The sequence below is a fragment of the Mauremys reevesii genome, linkage group 1, assembly GCF_016161935.1.
Source record: "Mauremys reevesii isolate NIE-2019 linkage group 1, ASM1616193v1, whole genome shotgun sequence".
NCBI classification, from domain to species: Eukaryota; Metazoa; Chordata; order Testudines; family Geoemydidae; genus Mauremys; species Mauremys reevesii.
The window spans coordinates 247,179,578-247,199,635 of NC_052623.1; the positions used below are offsets into that span (position 1 = coordinate 247,179,578).

The 20,058-nt window shown below is 41.4% G+C and overlaps 1 protein-coding gene across 7 annotated transcripts in view; it reads right to left on the minus strand.

The window, feature by feature from the left end:
• The window catches only part of PTPRO (protein tyrosine phosphatase receptor type O), a 223,115-nt gene that overhangs the window by 67,207 nt on the left and 135,850 nt on the right, over positions 1-20,058 (minus strand). For 4 of the 7 annotated variants that reach the window (XM_039504826.1, XM_039504807.1, XM_039504780.1 and 1 more), the window contains exons 3-8: positions 14,158-14,325; positions 11,330-11,482; positions 9,537-9,986; positions 6,778-6,939; positions 3,047-3,246; positions 1,097-1,217 (exon numbers count right to left, since the gene is read on the minus strand). In XM_039504826.1, coding sequence (XP_039360760.1) covers positions 1,097-1,217; positions 3,047-3,246; positions 6,778-6,939; positions 9,537-9,986; positions 11,330-11,482; positions 14,158-14,325 — 1,254 coding nt within the window. The remainder of the gene's footprint in view (positions 1-1,096; positions 1,218-3,046; positions 3,247-6,777; positions 6,940-9,536; positions 9,987-11,329; positions 11,483-14,157; positions 14,326-20,058) is intronic. The other 3 variants (XM_039504818.1, XM_039504788.1, XM_039504836.1) reach the window with 2 other exon arrangements.

Below are 20,058 nucleotides of genomic sequence, written 5' to 3' on the forward strand. Positions count from 1 at the left end.
ATGTCACACATTGTTGTTTGATTCCATGACATTCCTAATTTTGTTATGAAATCCAGATTAGAAAATATACCTAGAAATGGCCTTTGGGCAAAAACTTCACATGTGTGGGAGCTATGCATGAGTGTAGTTAATTTTGTCATTTTATCTCTATTCCTTCCATCAAGGACAGTGCATAGTAGTTTGGAGAAGAAACAAGAAGCCCTAATTTCTAGTCACCTGCTCTCTTACAAGGCATATGACAAGCCAGTGACAGAACCAGGAAAAAACCCAGATCTCCTGAATCTCAGTCCAGTGTCTTAGCCACGGTGGCACACTGTATCCCTCAAGGGGCATTTTCTCAGAAAACCTGATAAAGTTAGGTTCCTAAACCCATGTACAAATTAATGGCTTAATTTCCAAGGTGCTGAGCTACTCTCAGCTCCCACTGAAGACACCAACTCTCATGGATGCGCCGCACCTCTAAAAGTTACAGTATTTATTTAGGTGCCTAAGTATAAATATAGGTCCCTAACTTCAACCCCCTCATTTCTAAATCTTAGACATAACTCCTTCTATATTGCAGTGAAAGCCTAACCCTATAATAGCTGTGTCACTCTTTTCACTAAAGACACCTTCAGATACCTCCTTCACTTCTTCCCATCCTCCGTAATGCAGTTAAACAACACATGAAAAATAATCTATTTTAACCACCAACATGGCAAGCATACCCAGCAAAATATGCTACACTTCTGAACAGGCTCTGAATATGTTTGCACTGAGGCTGAAGGTGTAACTTCAAGCTGGGGTGGATGTACCTGTGCTAGCTTGAATCAAGCTAGCACGCTAAAAATAGCGGTGCAATCCCGGTGCACAGGTGGTGGGATGGGCTAACCATTCCAAGTACAATCTCATCTGGAGTGACTAGTCTGTCCTGTCGCCTGTGCAGGTGCAGCCACACCGCGATTTTCAGCATGTTAGCTTGACAAGAACTAGCGTGGGTATGTCTACCCAAACTAGAAATTACACCTCCTGCTCCAGTGGAAGAACACCCTAAGAGATCTAATAGGTAAGCTGTTCAAAACAAAAAGTCAGTTTGAATAGTAGACGCATGGGTTACCAATGGCAAATGTAACAGGATCAGAAGGAGGTCCAACCAATGGGCCTTTACGTAAATAAATCACAACCTGGTACTGGGCACCGGGAACAAGATTTTCAATGATGCTGTTGCTTGAATTCACCTATCAGAAGGGGAACAAATAAGATATTCATTTGGTGAGTAAGAAAGAAAAAAGGAGAGCTGAAATAGTACTCACCTAGCTGTATTTCAGCGGCAAAAGGACATAATTCTGAACCTACTGAAGTCAATGGCAAAATGTTGATTCATTTCAGTGAAAACAGGATAGTCAAACGCTGAGATGGGAATTGTGACTGCTCAGCCCATTGAGCTCACTCACTATTTGACCCAGAGAATGTAACACCCTTTATTACTGCAGTACAAGGTCAGTCATGACAACCAGGAGACATTTACAGTGAGTATATTGTATGGTAATGAGACTAGAGCACCAGATTCCTTTCAGGTGTAACTCTGTGTTTACATACTGTGGTTTCAATAAACATCTGAAATTACTTTGTGCCCCTCTAATTCATCTGCAGCTATGTGAGCTAAAGGCAATATTATAATAGTATTCTACCTCATGAAAGTCAGGGTGTCAGTTGATTGCATGGATCAGAAAGGAATTACCCTCTCCCCCGCCTCAAGTACAGTACTGTACAAATTAGCTAGGGGGCTTATGGATGCTCCCCCCGCCCCCCCCACCCATTTTGAAGCATCTGGTACTGAAGCATCAGCATAAAAGCCTCAGCTCTGAAACATCAGATACTGTCCAGTGCCAGAGGCAGGATGCTGTCTAGATGGTGGATTCAGTCTGATCCAGTATGACAAATCTTATATTCTTAAGAATCAGTAAGTGTACAGAGCAGCCTTGGGAAAAGCATCTTTTACTGCATCTTTTCAGTGATTAGGGGAAAGATGTTTTTTCAGAAACAATCTTAGCACAATTTCTAACTATTTGTATTACCAGCATGAAATTGTTCAAGCAGCTGTCAGCGTGAACAATGTTTTATTACAGTGGAGATGGTAGTGCAACTGTCAATCTAGGGAGCTCCTTTAGGAAGGTAGGATACCTTTTATTTACAGACAACAAGAGAAGGAATGGATGGACTCTGTACTAGGTCTTACTTCTTTCTGCTTGCCAGGGAGAATTCAAACAAATGGCCATCAATAATAGAGGCAGGAGGACCTGGCTGAGTTCTGGTTAGAGGTGGGCAAATGTTCAATGAAAATACTTTAAAAAGCAAAATAAATACGTTCCAAGCAAATTCTCAGTTTTTATTCAAATAAATGGTTATGAATCCATTTTTGCAGTGCTCATGAAGCTGTAATTCAGGCCCACATTCTAACCACAAAGTTAAATTAACCCAAACCAGAACTTCTTCCTCTATTCTACCTCAAGGTTTTTTGTCATCACGTCATAAACCACTTCTGGTGAACCTGAACCCACAGAAGTCTGAGTTCGTACTGGCTGGGATGCAGCTAGAACACGGGCAGTTTGGATTATTGGTACTTGCACCCTTTACTCAGACCTGTCACTACAACAGCCTGAATTGAAACCTCAGATCCCATCATCCTCAACTTTGGGAACATTTAGAGCTAGATATTATTCTACATGAAAACTTTAGCCCCAGTTTAAGGAAAAAATGTATGCATGTGCTTAAAGTTAAATATACACTGTAATGCTTTCATGAATAGGAATGGACTTCAGCACATGCTTTAAGTGTTTTAATGAATCAGGGCCTTATGGATGGTGTCTTATCTCTGCTTAGACTTGTCACTGCAGTGTTTTGGATTGTCGTCACGATAATGTTCATAAGTGTATAACATCACTTGTGGACTGATGGATAAACGTTGCTTCTTACACAGCTCAGCGAGCACTATTATGAGGAGGTTTAACTGAATGTATTTATTTTTCTTACTGTATTTGAGGAGTCTATATTTCCTGCCCCTTACCTCAGTGCAATAATGCTTTTCAAGTCTTTGACTCTCCTTTTGCTTCTGGCATGTCAGTGACACAACAGATACTATCGTGTTGTTGCTGCCGCTGTCTTGCGAAGACGTCCAGGACATTAAGGCAGTGGTAGAACTTAGCACAGTCACACTCACATGCTGGGGCTTTTCTGTCAGTTCTTCAATCCATTCCCCCGTCGGACCTGAAACATTCCCGGAGAAGAACACATAAGCAGGGGCGGCTCTAGACATTTTGCCGCCCCAAGCATGGAGAGTCCGCTGGTCCCGCGGCTTCGGCAGACCTCCTGCAGGCATGCCTGCGGGAGGTCCGCCGAAGCCGCAGGACCAGCAGACCCTCCGCAGGCAAGCTGCCAAAGGCACCCTGCCTGCTGCCCTTGCGGCAACCAGCAGAGTGCCCCCCACGGCTTGCCACCCCAGGCACGCGCGCATAAGGCAGGACAAATCCCTGGCTTTACCCTGTGCATTTAGGGTGCCTGCATTTATGTCTTTTAAAAACATTCTGCTGTTAGAAGTTAATTTCATGCTAGCGAAAGGTGCTGAATTGATAGCCCTTTACACCGACAGACCCGGGACAGAACTGACAACAGCAGCAAGAGCTCCCCACACTGCCCCACCAGTATGTAGTATAGCAGTGAATCAATGTCATTTGGTCTCCATGCCCAATCAGCTCTTGGTCTCTGCTGCTGAGATGGCCCATTAGTGCCAATAGCAACAGGGAATTTTGTGATACGGACCCCAGGACACAACAAACAGCACTGAAACCACCAATTCATTTCAGTATTTGTAGATCAGCACAGAAAGGAGAAGGGTCATCAGGATGTCTGTGTGGTCACCGAGTACGTGTAGGGGTTGCAGCTCTTCTTCTAAGCCCAGGAACATGAACAGTGGCTGTGCAGAAACTGCAGCGCTCCCCCATGCCCTATCCCCAGTTTGGGAGTGTATTCCACTCCCCAACTTCTGTATATGTCACCACACAAAGTCCAATTAGCCAGATAAACTAAGGGGTAATTTCTCCCCATCTGCTTCCTGTGGATACCTCAGTCTTGGCAGGCCACCAGAAAGGTTTACAAAATCCACCTAGAATACTAAGAGTCTTGAGTCTTTCGGGATTTGACAGAACAAGCAAAGAGAACCTAATAACTCTCTGTGCTGTCCTAAAGGCTTTCAAAGCAAACTGAAAGCAGCATTTGTTCCTAGATGTACACATATGTGTGTGTTTTAATACAGTACAGTTAAATGTAAATGTGTACGTGTACATCCAGGGACAAAGAATATAGGTCATACTTACAGGATAGGGAACTCTATCCAGGGAAACAGTGACTCTGAAAAAGATTTGGGGGTCACGGTGGGTAACCAGCTGAAGATGAGCTCCTAGTGTGACGCTGGGGGCCAAAAGAGTGAAAGCGATCCTGGGATGCATAAATACAGCAATCTTAAGTCAGAGTTGAGAGCTTTTATCTCTATATTGAGACTGCTTCTGGAATACTGCATCCAGTTCTGATGCCCATAATTAAAGAAGGAGGTTGAAAATTGGAGAGGGTTCAGAGGAGAGCCACGAGACTGACTTAAGGACTAGAAAACACACCTTACAGACTCAAGGAGCTCAATTTATTTATCTTAAGAAAGAGGAGGTGAAGGGGTGACTTGATTATCTATAAAAACCTACATCAGAAACAAATATTTAATAATGGGCTCTTCAGTCTAGCGGAGAAAGGTCCAATGGCTGAAGTTGAAGCTATCCCAATGGGAAATACAGAGTGAATTTTTAAGGGTGAGGGTAATTAACCATTAGAACAATTTAACAAGGGTCATGGTGGATTTTCCATCACTGTCTATTTTAAAATCAGGATTGGATGTTTTGCTAAAAGATCTGCTTTAGGAATTATTTTGGAGAAGTTCTATGGCTGGTGCCATGCAGGAAGTCAGATTAGATGATCATAATGGTCCTTCTGGCCTTAGAGTCTATGAATTACAAAAAAAACACCTTCTGCATTTCACATAGCCTGTAAACATTTATTACATTACTGTATAATTTTAATACAGATAATGTTCTTTGTACACAATGGGCCAAATTCATCCCTGGTATAGCTCCACTTATGCATTACATCTTTTGAATATTATATTCCCTGGAGAGTACCAACCCTGGCTAGAAGGAATTGTAATTTATTAGGAATAAATTGTATTGTATTTAACAGGAATAAATAAGATTAATTTATATCCCAAACTTTGAGGAGGAGGGTTGGAAATGGGATAGTATAGTCCTGTATTATTGCTATCAAATTTAAAATATAGTATACAACTCTGCTGTTATACTAGCTATTACTAGCTGGTATCTGTGAAAAAAATTCACAGGGTGGTGAAATTGTCATAGCAGAAGTACTCTGGCACCCCTTCTTGCATCAGCTGTCCCTCTCTTCTTCTCTCTCTGTGGTGTCCAAGAACCAGGGCTGCCCACTGGGCGGGGGGGCGGAGGCAAGTGGGGCAATTTGCCCCAGGCCCCACAGGGGCCCCACGAGCCTCTCCAGGGTTTTGGCGGCACTTCGGCAGCAGGCGCCACCCGGTGAATACAAGCGCCACAAGTGACGGGGGAAAAAAAAAAGCTGCGATTGGCGGCACTTAGGCTGCTCTACCGCCACCGCTTCATTCTTTGGCGGCAATTCGGTGGCAGGTCCTTCCCTCCGAGAGGGACCTGCCACCGAAGACCCGGCCCTGCCCCAGGCCCCCTGAATCCTCTGGGCGGCCCTGCCAAGAACGGTTCATTTTTCAGTGATAGGATTTCTGAAACTTTGAAGAAAAAAAAAAAGACATTCAGCTCGAGGCAGCCATCTGACATGGAAAATTTCAGCGTGCATAGTTAAAATTTGGAAAGGTTACAAGCAACTAAAACCAGGGGATTATAATGGAAAGTGTTAGGCATTATAGACAAGAATTATAGGCAATGCTGCCAACTGCGTCTAGGATATCTAGCTGTAGTATTCTGTCTCTAGACAGGTGCCATTCTCTCAGAGTTGTGGCTGGCTGGTGAGGCACACATTTCTTATCAGTATGGGATTCTGTAGACTGCATTCTTCTGTTCATTTTCTTTTGTGCAATGTTTGTCTCACTTTCTTGTTGGTGGAGTTATTCAGGCATCTCATGCACTTGTGTCTGAAAATGTGAACTTGGTCCTCAGATGGATGAAAGTCTGAGCTAATCTACCTGTATCTCACTTATTGACCTAGCTGTCAGTCGTGATCTAGATTTAAGCTATATGGTGTTATTTCACATGGATTACACTGTTTTATAAAACCTATAGTTAGCCCTCACCCGCAGAATCCTACAAGTAAATTATCATATAGTTTTCCTACTTCTGGATTTTGCAGGTTGGGCCTATTTTTCATTTTGTCTGCAAAAAATTCAAGTTCCATGTTCATGTGAGTTCCTTCTTGAATAGCTAGCAATGACTCTACCAGATATCTACCCAACATTTGATTCTTAACACAGGCAAGATAGCAGGATAAAGCCCCATGAGGGCAGGTTTGCTTACCTGGTTTTTAATGTATCTTGTTCCCTGTCATATGAAAATTCATGGAGACCAGGCTCTTTTGGGACTGTTGTAGGTTGCAAAGGTGTCTACTAGTTTGATGAATAACCTCATTCAGTGTTTCATTTATCACACCTTACATACTGTTAAAAATACACCGTATGGGTGAAATCATCACTTAGATACTTACTGATGTAAAAACTAAGCGTTTTGGCTGATTGACTTCTCCGAATTTCACAAGACCCAGAGGAACTAAAGGTTGTCACAGATAACTTATATTTCCCTGGTTCTTTCAGTTCAGCAATAAATTCGTGAGTATCTTCACCTACCGTCAAAAATTCTGTGGTGTTCTCTAAATCAGGGAAGAAGAAGAAAAATAAGTGTGAATTAATTGAAATTTGAGAGGGCTCTGACTACCGAGGAACTGATTTGTATTGGATATGTTAATGCTGCCTCTGCTGCAAGATGAAAAGGTATTGAAGAGGTCTGGATTTATGCAGGTAGTTTTATTCCCTTGCTGTCAGTCCAAGAATAATTAATGACCAAGGCTTACGTATAGGTGTAAAGTAATAATAGACCATGGTCAAAATTTCATTCAGTAACACTGATGATTAAGGAAGATTGTCGTGAACATGAAACACTTGAAAGTGAAAAACAATGTAGTGGGGAAGAAAAGGGTTTGCTATTTTTTCTTCTTTCTCCTTATTGTTCTGAAAAATTTCCCTGCCCCAAACAGCAGAAAGTCTAAGAAAACTGGCTGTCAGAAAGGGCCAGCTGAAAAATCATCTGGAGAAGTGGATGAAAAATCTCTAGCGTGGGTTACCTCACTGTTGCTTTATGATGCATTAAAGGCCCTCCACCAACCACCCCCTAAACACACAACAGAACATGTTTTTCAGCTTTCCATTTAGAGAAACTTTCACCAGAAGATAGCCTATATTTTCTCTCTCTCTTTTTTACTTTAGGTTCCATAGGGAAACTTCTCCACAGGCAGGGACAGCTGGATGATGCAATAGATCTTTTTAATCTCTACATTCTATGGGCTTGATTCTGCTGTCACTGACACCAGTGTAGATCTGGAGTAACTACAATGAAGTCAGTGGAGTAATCTTTACACCACTGTAAAACTGGTGTAAAAAAAGAGAATTAAGTCTTATGATCCCATCCCTAACCCACCCACCCTCCACTCCCAGTTTTTAATCACTTAGGACTTGTACACACAGGGAAACTGTTGCAAAATAAGCTAGCGTGTGAATTTAAAAGCACAAGAGCTATTCCACAGTAACTGCCCATGCGGACACTTTTATTGTGCACTCAGTGCCTTTTTGTGCTTAAGTCACTTCCAAAAGCTATTCCACAATAGCTATTTTTGGCTAGCTTTTGGGTAGACAAGCTCTAAGGATATTTACATGAAAAGTTGACCCATGTTGTTTAAGCATTTCATCTGTTTGTGGTGTTCATAGAATATCAGGGTAGGAAGGGACCTCAGGAGATCATCTAGTCCAACCCCCTGCTCAAAGCAGGACCAATCCCCAGACAGATTTTTGCCCCAGATCCCTAAATGGCCCCCTCAAGGATTGAACTCACAACCCTTGGTTTAGCAAGCCAATGCTCAAACCACTGAGCTATCCCTCCCACCATGTCCAACCTGAAGTCCCCATGCTTTACTTGTGAGACTCATAATCAACTCCTATGGAACTTGTGACTTCACAATAGATACAGCACTTAGACTCGACAAAAGGAGTAAACAGTATGCACATGTGAAACTCCTGTGCAACAAGAATCCTATTGTCATGAAAGCGTCTTTAGTAGTATAAAAAGATGAGATATTTAAAAATAATAATGTACACGGCAACACTCTTACAGTGAAATAAGGTAGTGGGCAGAAGCTCTTCACTGTGGCCAAAAATCAAGTTATGTCTTTTGTGCATGCATGCAAGAAAAAAGCTGGCCAAGCGGCATGTCACTCTAGCTTCCTCAAAACCCCTGAGTTCACACTCCATGGTCAAAGCCACAGAAAGGTGTTTCAGAAGGGTGTTCCAGGGTCCTCCTTAACCCAGAAACCCTGTCTCTTATGGAAATTACTCCTGATTTGGTAGCTCCATAAGAGACTACAGCCTGGTCACCATGCAGATTTATGTTAATGCTGTTTGCCAGTAACAGGCTTGCCAATTCTCATGATTTTATTGCGAGTCTTGCAATATTTGGTGTTTTTCATAATGCCTCAGATCATGTTATTTTCTAAGAATCTCAGCTTTCATTAAAAATAAAGGAGGGCGGGATTCATTTTGGCAGAAAAAAAGCTTGAAAACGTGAACCAGAAAGGCTCAAAACCCTAGAAGTCAAATAAAACCCCCCAAATTTTAAATTCTCATGATTCTTGAGCACTTGGAGTGAGCAATAATAATGTAGCCTGAGCTTTTGCCCAGAACTCAAAGTGAATTTATTAATCCAATATTTGGTTAGCTCTCATTACAAATATGTGTGAGTTGCACAAGTATGAGCTCAGAGTAGCTGAGATCTGGTTCCCATGTTTAGATTTCATTTCTCCATGTCATCGCACTCACTACTGGTCCTGAATGAAATAAGAAAGATCATAGCAGGTGGAAACAGAAAGGACCTCTTAGAGCATCACGTTAATCTCTCCTGACAATGTAGGTCCTCAGCAGAAAATATGTAGACTATGCCAGAAATTAAATTGATGCTATGCTTCATCTTAGTCACGAAGAACCCACATGATAGAGGAGATCTTCTTGTAGTATTTCCAGCCTAACCAGAAACAAGAAACACCGTATATTATACAACAAATGCATACTCTTATCTCCATCCCAGTTTTGCAGATACAAGAAATCTGAATGAAAATACTTACGGTTTGCTATCCCCTAATTATTCTGAGGAGAAGAATTCACCACTAGGAATGATATAAAGAAGGCCTGGGTTTTACTTTACCTTCTCTTTCAATGTTAATATGAAATCCATCAAATGCCGTGGGTGGTTTTGGTGGCAACCAGCTTAGCACCATTTGCATAGGGAGGAAAGATGGAGTTTCTGGTGTAAGTTTCCCTGACATGCTGGCTGTACTGGTGTTCTCATATTCACTGGGAACTACATTGACAAACTCATCTTCACCTTCTGACGAATCAGCTTCATTAGTCCACCAGTATGGTTGGGATGTAGTTGTGTAATCAGTGCTGTTATAGTGGTAATCAGGCCATGCGTAAGAGGTGTTTGCTAAGGGAATTTCAGTTGGGTCATTAGAAAAATGGGTAAGTTTATCTTGCCCTATTACATCCTGTGGTCCCATGAATGATTCTTCTGGGAAATTTCCACTGTGTTCCTCCCAGTTATTCTTGTTCATATGTACAATCTGGACAGAAATATTTCGAGGAGGGTAGGGAACTAGAAGAGAAAAGATTTTTTTAAAAAACAGTATGTATGTTTAATATATCCCTACAGCGGTTAGTTAATTCACCATGGAAATTAGCATGTCTAGTTTGCAGCAAGAGAAAATACACATTATTTTGAAATTCATTGTTCTTTCTATTAAGATTCTTTCTTGCTTATACAGGTGTAAGCCAAGACTCACTCCATGTGGGTAAAACTAACATAAAGGGAGAGAAGAATCAGGTCTAGAGCGTACAGGAATGTAGTAGTGTAGATGTGGGGACACTGTAATAAATTTACTCATGAGTAGCCCAACTAAGTTGCTCTGATGGGAGAACATGAGTAAAAATAATCAAGCGTGTGTTTGTAAGCTGGGCTCTTCGTTTCTTTCATTGCACCTTTTAAATCCTCTTGTGCATGGAAAACTATTTTTGTGGAACTGTGAAATGGAAATACTGAAAAAATATCTTAATACACCGCACAGCAACTCATGATGTAAAATGTCACCCTGATCACTATATGGCTTTTCCCTCATAATTTTAGCAGCCAGCTTTGTGCAAACATCTAGAATGATGTTAACACTTTATATCAAGGGAAAGCTTGATCTTAAAATTTCAGATGATACACAGCATGGGTTTCTAACTGGAGCATTTTGTACAATAGCTGCTGTACTAGATTGCAACCACATTCAGTACCTTTGTGGATTGTACTGTATTAAATTTATGAATGTTCTGTGTAACATTGAGGACTAGGAATTGTATTTACCTTCATGGGGGGAGGATTACTGCAGTTCATCCAGGAACTGAAAAACAGTGGGGAGTGATTACTGCAATCCCTGAGATTGTAAACAGCTCCAGAGAAGTAATACCTCTTGGGTGGTTGTTATATACTGGTTCCAACAGGTACGAAAGGCCCAAGGGGAACAAAGAAAGGGCTTTTGGTATTTAAGGCTGAGTTTAAACAGACTAAGGGCTCTCTCTTTCTAATCCAGCAAATGGACATAACCTTTGGTCCCAGTAGGGGCCCCAACACTTGCTGAAAGGTTGGAAGGACTTTGGCCTGTCAGGGCCCCATAGAATTGATGGCCAATTTCTGAGCCTTTTGTTATCTGTTATATGTTTTCTCTCTATTCCTTTACCCTTAAATAAATATATTCTGCTGTGGAAAGAGTTGTGTGGTAATTTGTAACTGCTGGCAAATTGCTTCTTATCCCTGGAGAGAAAGCCTAGAATATCTTGTTTTAGGCAGTACGTACTTTTTATAAGCAAATGTTCATAATGGAAACACTGAGACATTACCCCTTACACAGTGCTGCATGTAGACATGCTGTTAACGGTATATATACACATTTTCTTCACCTGTTCTGTGCTGTTTGGGTTCATGCCTGACACCGCTATATTCCACTAGCGTGCTTTTGTTGAATGTTGCTTCTGACACCAACTGAAATGTGATGTTGCTGTAGCATATTCCTGGCAGCCAGTGATTGAAAACTGTTTTACCTTTAAAGAAATCTGTAGAAGGGCAAAAAACACACAAACAAAAAACCAACAACCTGACATACATCAAATGTTCACTTTCAGATAACATGGTGGCACACTTTAAACGAGCGGTGTTTTGGATGTTTAACATAGGTTAGCCCAGCCTAAGTGATAAAATCCCAATAATTGAGTTTGCCAGTGTTTTTCCTGATTGTCAAAAGGTACTTAGATGCAAAAAGCAGCAAAATGAACATGAACAATTTTCCTGGGAAAGATAATTGCAACTGGCAACCCTGTTCAACATGATATTAGCATATCGAAGAACAGCTGATAAAAAGAAAAAAAAAAAGCTTCCAAATCCCTGTAACTACTGCATACAAGAGTTCACTGACTATCTTATGCAGAACTTGATGTCTTAATTCACTAGAAGACCAGGGGACAACTTTCATAGTACGCATAGCAGAAATGGGCCCAGTTTGTAATGCCGAGGTCTGGGTTAATCTCTAACATTAATGCATGGTGGGGGAGGGAGCAGGAAATTAGGGCTATTTGGGGGTGGGGACTTTGTGGCTGATTGCCTCAAATAATTAAATAAAAATCCAGGGTGCATTTATTTATTTATAGCAGTAGCACAGCCATGAAGTCAACAAATATTGCTGCTGAATTCACTCCTTCACCGACCCCTTGGAACAGCATTGCATGGCAACTCTTACGTAGTGATTTTATGTATTATGCATCCAATAAAATTCATTTGCTTGTTAGGACAATTCTGCTGGCTATTGTGCAATTCTGAGCAAATAAGGTAGCTACAGTATTAACCCTTTGGGGGCTGTGTATATATCCATATCCTTTTGTCACCTTTCAGAGTTATTCTCCCAGGACAAGCTTATTTGCACCTGATACTATAGACAATACTAATTCAGTGGGAGTACCGTCAGATTTCAACTAGCGTAATTGAAGGTAGAATATGCTCTGATTCATTGTCATCACATTGCCATGGAATGTTAGGTATGATTAAGTTTTCCCAGCCCAAAATACTTTCAGGGTAACATTCAGTAAATTGCAGATGATTCTGCAACGCTGGCTGAAAACTCAATGAAACAAATCTTTTTACCAACACATTCATTGGGATGGCACTTTTCCATAGGTGTATTTTCCCTTTAGGAGGAGAGTTTAAGCCTGCAAAATTTCAGCCCAAAAGGTGAATATTTCAGAAACTTATGAATGAGTGGAGACAAAAATCTTATATTGGAAATTGTTTTGCAGCAACTGTAGCTGTTGCCGCCAAGCGTTCACTTATCACGGAAACAGACCTAGCTGTGGTACGGATTGTGGGAATAGACACCAACCTTGCCCAACAGGTTAAAAGAGAAATGAAGAATAATTTTCCATTTGACACCCAAGGAAGCATTTATGTGCTCTGTCAGAAGAATATAATTTCCTGAGCTGTGATATACAGTAGAACCTCAGAGTGATGAGCTGACCAGTCAACCACACACCTCATTTGGAACACATTCAGGCAGCAGCAGAGACCCCCCTCCCCCAAAAAAGCAAATACAGTAGAGTATGTTAAATGTAAACTATTTTTTAAAATAAAGGTAAAACAGCATTTTTCCTCTGCATAGTAAAGTTTCAAAGCTGTATTAACTCAATGTTCAGTTGTAAACTTTAGAAAGAACCACCATAACGTTTGTTCAGCATTACGAACAATCTCCAGTCCCAAGGTGTTTGTCACTCTGAGGTTCTGCTGGAGCTGCAGCACTGGCATTAGCACTCTGCTTGTGTAGGAAGCACTAGTCGTCTTCAGTCAGGGCCATTGTTTTATGTCTGACAGTCACCTGTTATCTCATTTTAAGCCTTTCTGAGCCAATGGCTCGTTCCAATGTTACAATTCATAACATTAGTAACTTCTACAGTTAGCTCTTCAATCAACTAATCTTTGGTCTTGGGCACTTGGGGTGAAACCCTGGCTTTTGCCACTGACATCACTATGGCCAGAATTTCACCTTTATATCACCACATGAGTTCTATAAACTACATTGTAGCTCTCCTTCTTTCTGACTTTTTGGCTACAGAACAGCACCAAAAGAAAAGATTAGAACATATTTTGGATTCCAGTGAACACATTTACTTTGAGGTGTCATAAATTGGGAACCCCTGGTCCAATTAACTTCAGTTTGGATGGGAAAATTCTATCCAACCTCAGTGTTCATGTACCAGTACTGAGGATAATATTCCTTTCTCTGTGGATTTTAGAGCTAGGATGGGAATTGGGCTTAAAATTGAAGATGAGTGGCCATCTCTAATATATATGGAGATATACCTATCTCATAGAACTGGAAGGGACCTTGAAAGTTCAAGTCCACCCCCCTACCTTCACTAGCAGGACCAAGTACTGATTTTGCCCCAGACCCCTAAGTGGCCCCCTCAAAGATTGAACTCAAAACCCTGGGTTTAGCAGGCCAATGCTCAAACCACTGAGCTATACCACCTCCTCCCCAAATATGGAGAGGCTACTACCTCTCTATAACATATAGGCTATTTAAATGGGTAGTTATAACATCATTGAATAACTAATTATGTTAAACCTTAGCACTCCTTTTTATTTTCCTGTAGATTCAACAGCAATAAATGAAGTGTCAATAGATGGTAGATATTTAGATTAACCATATTTGCATTGTTTTCAATATTTTTTTTCTTCTTCTTACCTTTGTATAACATTGTTCTATAGTCTTTGCCTTCCCAATAGCTTATGTTTACTCTAGTGAAAACATTGTACTTCTCTGGATACTGAATTTCAAACAACACTCCCGTTTCTGGAGATGGTTTGTAGTCATATATAGAAACGCTGCTTACGGGAAGAGGTTCTAAAAGACATGCAAAGAAACAAGCAGAAAAGGGGAAGAAAGGAACATTAGTAGGCATACAAAAACGGAGAGAGAAGCTTTCACCTAATTTTACCCCCCCCTCCCCAAAGAAATCACATTATCCACTTCCATATGGCATAGAAATTCTTAGACACATTGGTTGAAATCCTGGCCTTGATGAAGACAACAGCAAACCCACCATTGACTTCATTAAGGCCAGAATTTCAGTCCATGTGTCCCCAGCTCATTCACTATCCACAAAGCTTATTCCTCTCAGAGGATGAATTCACCCCTACGCAGAGAGCCAGCAGAAAGCCTGTGCAGCATTGAAGTCCAACTCAAGCCCTCAAAGTGAAGCTTAAATAGGAGGTAAGTGGTGCATGGTCTGTGTGCTGGCTCTCTGCATAGGATTGAATTTCACCTTTATTACTTGTCTTCAGATCAGAGATGGGCCCTGACTAAAAACAAACAAACAAAAACAAAAAAAAAGCTTTGAGGGTAGAGTAGGGTGAACAACAGATTTTTCAGTTCACTGGCAATTTCATAAAAAGATTGGAAAAAGTTGTTTCAAGTCAAACCAAAAATGAAAACTTTCAGTTTTCAGCAAATTAAAAAGTTGGAAAAAACAGTTTGGGTTCAAATGAAACATTTTGTGCAACCCAAAATGAAATGTTTCATTAGGATTTTGAGCATTTTTTAATGTTTTACATTTTTGTAAGTAAAATAACCAGAAATTTTGAAATGAAACGTTGTTCATAATTTTGAAAATATCAAATTGCAAAATGTTTTTGTGTTGCTGAACCTAAATTTTTCACTGAAAAAATTTTTGGTCAGAAAATTTCACTCTGCTCTACTTTGGGATGTTCATAAGCATGATGTGGATCTGAACTTTTCAGCTCACTTCATCTCTACAGCAAAAGGGTATCAATGCAATGCCAAAGCAGGAAACACAAGACTTTCATATCTACTAGAGTTAAAAAAAAAATTACTTCCTATTTTTATATGTTCTTGTTTCTGTCTATTTTAGGTATTTACATGGCCCCCATCACCGTAGTATCTCAGTGTCTCATGATCTTCAGTGTGTTTATCATCAGAATACTCCTATTTTCACCCCTGTTTTACAGATGGGGAACTGACTCACAGAGTTTAAGTGACTTGCCCTAGGTCACACAGGAAGTCTGTGTGGACAACAGAATTGAATCCTAGTCTTTTCAAGTTCCAGCACTGGCCCTTCTTTTGTCTAGTCTTGTTATAAAGTAAGAAAAATGGGCCCAGATCCTCAACTGTTTTTCATAAAGCAGCAAAGTTCCATTAATTGCAGAGGAAGATTGCTGGCCAATAACTCACGTGTGTTGTGCTTACTGTTCATTGTAATATGACTCTATGGTGATTGCACAATGTTGTTGTCAGTTTCTATCAGATGAGAATCTGGTCCAATATTCATAATATTGGAGCCACAATTGTTAAATTTTTCGTTACCAGCAAAATCAGTCTATGGCCTCATATGTTTCTCAGCTAGGACAGACTTTCCAACATGCTTTCATAACGTGTGAGTTGGCCACACATATCTAGCCATTGGGCAGACATACAAATAATGGACAACATTTTTAGTCAGTTTTTCCACACAACCATTTTAATAATTCACTTTACACCCAATGTTCTCAGTAATTGCTTCTACACTTATGATGTAGGCTTTTTAGCTCTCCAATGCTTGATGGACACAGACTGAAAAATACCAGATGTTCAGTACCAATTATTATTATTTGTACTACAGCAGCACCTAGAAGGCCCAACAACTGAGATCAGGGCCCCATTGCGCTAGGCCCTATATAAAACACTAGTAAGAGATAGTCCCTTCCCTAAAGCACTTACAATCTAAATAGCAAAGATAAAGGGTTGGAGAAAAGAAGTATAATCTCTATTTTACTAAGGCACAGAGATATGAAATGATTAGTCAAAGCTTGCAGAGCTAGTACCAGTACAGTACCTTAACCACAAGATCATCTGTCCTCATTACTACCTTTTGCCAGATAAACCAGTTCAAACAGATTAAAAAACAAGCCAAAGTGGCCCATGAAGAAGTTGGCATATTGGGGAGCCAACCTAGTATCCATGGCTTTCCCATGGTTTGGACAAAGTGTTTGCTGTTGAATGCAAAATTGTTATGGGTGAGGATGAAATGGATGTGTTTGATAATGTGTTTGCAGTGGATATCTGAGGCTTGTTCACTGTCTTGTGAATATTTGAGGAAGACAGCCATGCTGTCATTGTGAGGTATGTTGGCGTATAGGCAAGTGACATCCATGGTGGCACAGATGGTGTTCTGAGGGAGACTGTAAATGCTGCAGAGTTTGTGGAGGAAGTCAGTTGTGTCCTGGAGGAATCTGGCCCTTTGCATGGTGAGTGTTTTGAGGATAGTTTCTACGAGTCCCAATATTCCTTCAGTAGAGTGCTGTGGCCAGACATGATGGGTCTGCTTGGGTTTCCTTGTATCTTAGCAATCATGTACAAGGTCCTTGGAATGGGCTTGCGGGAGATGAGTTGGTTGAGTTTTTCTTGGAGTTCTTTGGGGAAGAATTTTATGTTATCCTGAAATCCCTGGCTAAATTATGGCATGGGGTCTTCTCTGATTTCTTCACAGTAGGTGATGTCGGAGAGTTGTCAGTTGGCCTGGTTAACATAGTCATCACAGTTGAGGACTACGATGGTGCCCTCTTTGTCTGCTGGTTTGATCACTAACTGGTGGTTAGATTTCAGTGACTGTGTAGCATAGCTGTCCTCTCATCGGTGGCGAGATTGTGGTAGATGTAATGTGATGTTTGTTAAGGATTTCAGTCAATTCTTTTCCTGAAGCAAGCAATGTAGTGATCAGAAATGTGGTTTTGTCCACTCTGTGGTGTCCAGTCAGATTACTCTTTTTTCTTATGATTACAGGTGGGGACGTGGTAATTGTGAGTGGTGTCATCATTGTTGTGAAAGAATTCTTTGAGGTAGAGCTGGCGGAAGAACTCTTCTAGTACTCCACATATTAGTATAGTATCAGGTTCAATGGTGGAGCAGAAGTTCAGTCCCTAAGGCCTGCGGATTAGGAGCTATCCCACAGTGCACCACTGACGCTCTGGACCGCAATCTGAACTCAGATGCAGTGGTCAGGTAGACAGGAAAAGCCCGCGAACTTTTGAATATTTCGATCAGGGGTGGCGATGCAGTCCGAAATCAAAATAAAAAGAGCTCCAGCATGGACCATGCGATGATCGCAGTAAGGGCAGGCAAATCCGTTCTATCAGCGCTCTGTTATAGAAGACGAAATTCAGAATCATTTTTAAAAATTCTCCAGACAGATGCCATAGCAGGGACTCAGCACACTGCAGCGTAAAGCCAAAGAATCAAACATGGACTGGAGGACTCAAGCTATCCCACAGTTCCTGCAGTCTCGCATTTGCATTCTTGGCTGAGCTCCAAGTGCCTCTAGGGTCAAACAAACAGTGTCCATGGTGGTTCAGCAATGTACACCCCCACCCACCCCAGAAGTAAAAGCGAAAAAAATCCTCTCGTGACTATTTAACATGTCACCCTATCTTTACTGAATGCTGCAGATAGACGCAATGCTGCAGCAGTCAACACCAACATCCTTGCTCCCACCTCCCCCGCTATGGGTGGCTGATGGTGCAATATGACTGGTATCCGTCATCATCATGAGCTTTTTGGCACGTGGTGCAGTGCAAAAGGACTGGTAACCATGCCGACTAGCATCTGTCAGGTCCCCCAATGTCATGTGCACCTAATTTTTCATGGTAGATGGTGCAGTATGGTTGATAACCGTCTTCATCATAGCAACAGGGGGCTGAGCTTCATCAGCCCCCACCCTTCATGTGTAAAGAAAAGATTCAATTGCCCCTGGACTAGCAGCAGGATGCTGGGCTCCTCTCCTCCACACTCCTTAATGTCCTGTCTGGACTATCATAGCAGCTGGAGGCTGCCTTCCACTCATTTATCACTAACAAGTCACTTTGTCTTATTCCTGCATTCTTTATTACTTCATCATACAAGTGGGGGGACACTGCTATGGTAGCCCAGGAAGGCTGTGGGAAGAACGGAATCAACAGGTGGGGTTGTTGCAGGAGCACCCCCTGTGAATAGCATACAGCTCATCATTCCTGCAGGATCTGACACAGAGCAGCTGTGCTCTCTGGTTCTCTGATACACTGGTTCTCTAGTACACTTGCCCATATTCTAGGCAGGACTGATTCTGTTTTTTGATACCATAAAGGAGGGATTGACTCAGGGAGTCATTCCCAATTTTTTTTTAGCCCCTGGCTAAGAGCAACCAGGGCACTTTATACAGCAACAGATGGCGCAGTGCAAAAGGACTGGTAACCATGATCATCTTTTTACCAATTTATGGATTGGTAGATGGTACAGTATGGTTGGTAACCATCTCTGCTGTCATGCAAAAGCAAAAGCATGCTGCTGTGTAGCGCTGCTGAATCGCCTCTGTCAGCGATTCTAGCACACATACGGTGACAGTCACAAAAGGCAAAACAGGCTCCATGATTGCCATGCTATGGCATCTGCCAGGAAATGCTTGTCTGCCATTGCTTTCCCGGAGGAAGGAGTGACTGATGACATTTACCCAGAACCACCCGCGACAATGATTTTTGCCCCATCAGGCACTGGGATCTCAACCCGAAAATTGCAAGGGGCGGGGGAGGCTGCGGGAACTATGGGATAGCTAGGGAATAGCTACCCACAGTGCAACGCTCCAGAAATGATTTAATGTGTTTAGTGTGGCCACGCGCACTCGATTTTATAAAATCTGTTTTACAAAACCGGTTTATGCAAATTCGGAATAGTCCCGTAGTGTAGACGTACCCTAAGAGAGTACAGATAATTCAGTTCCACTTAGGAGTATCTTGATAAATTGATGATGTTTGGGTGTCATGTAGTGAGTACTGGTGCCATTGTTTCTCCCGGAGGTGGTATTCTGTAGGTTGTGGAGTAGTTTTAGTTGGTCCCACTTTCTGTTTTTGTGTTGGATGGATGGAGGTCACGAGGTTGTTTGTTTGTTTGTTTTTTGTTTTTTAATAATAGTTTTGGATTTCTTGCATGATTTCCAGGTGACTGATTTTTCTCTTTCAGTGTTTGGGAGAATATGATGATTTCTTGTTTGAGGGTCTCAGACTTATTGATTCAGTTGGGAGAGGAAGCAGAAGTCACAAAATTCTAGAAAGAAGGCAATGAGTTTGGCATTTCTGTCCTAGTTGAAATCAGAGAATACTGGTCTTCTTGGAAAATAGAGTGAAAAATCCCATGAGATGAGACTATTTTCTACACGAAGAAGCATTGACCTATTGCAGCTAAACATCCACACATCTGAATACCTACTACTTATTCAAACTGAATCTCCAGGACACTCAAACACCAATACATATTGTAATGTGTGGAGTCTGTGAAAAATATTGCTGACAACATCTGATTTAAGAGCCCAGAAATAGATAACAGCAAAAGCAGGTCACAAAATACAAAGCCTTCTATCTTCTTTCTATTGAGTCTATTCCCATCTCTTCAACTGAAATAAGTGGCTGATCTGGTTATCCACATGACCACAGGGTGCATATAATAGCTCTTACACATGGTAGTGCTTCAAATATCAATAACAATGTCTGAATAGTACAACTCTTAGCTGCAAGTCATCTTTCACTATCGTGGGTCTGCCTTGGGCTCTTTCTTCTATTATCTCAT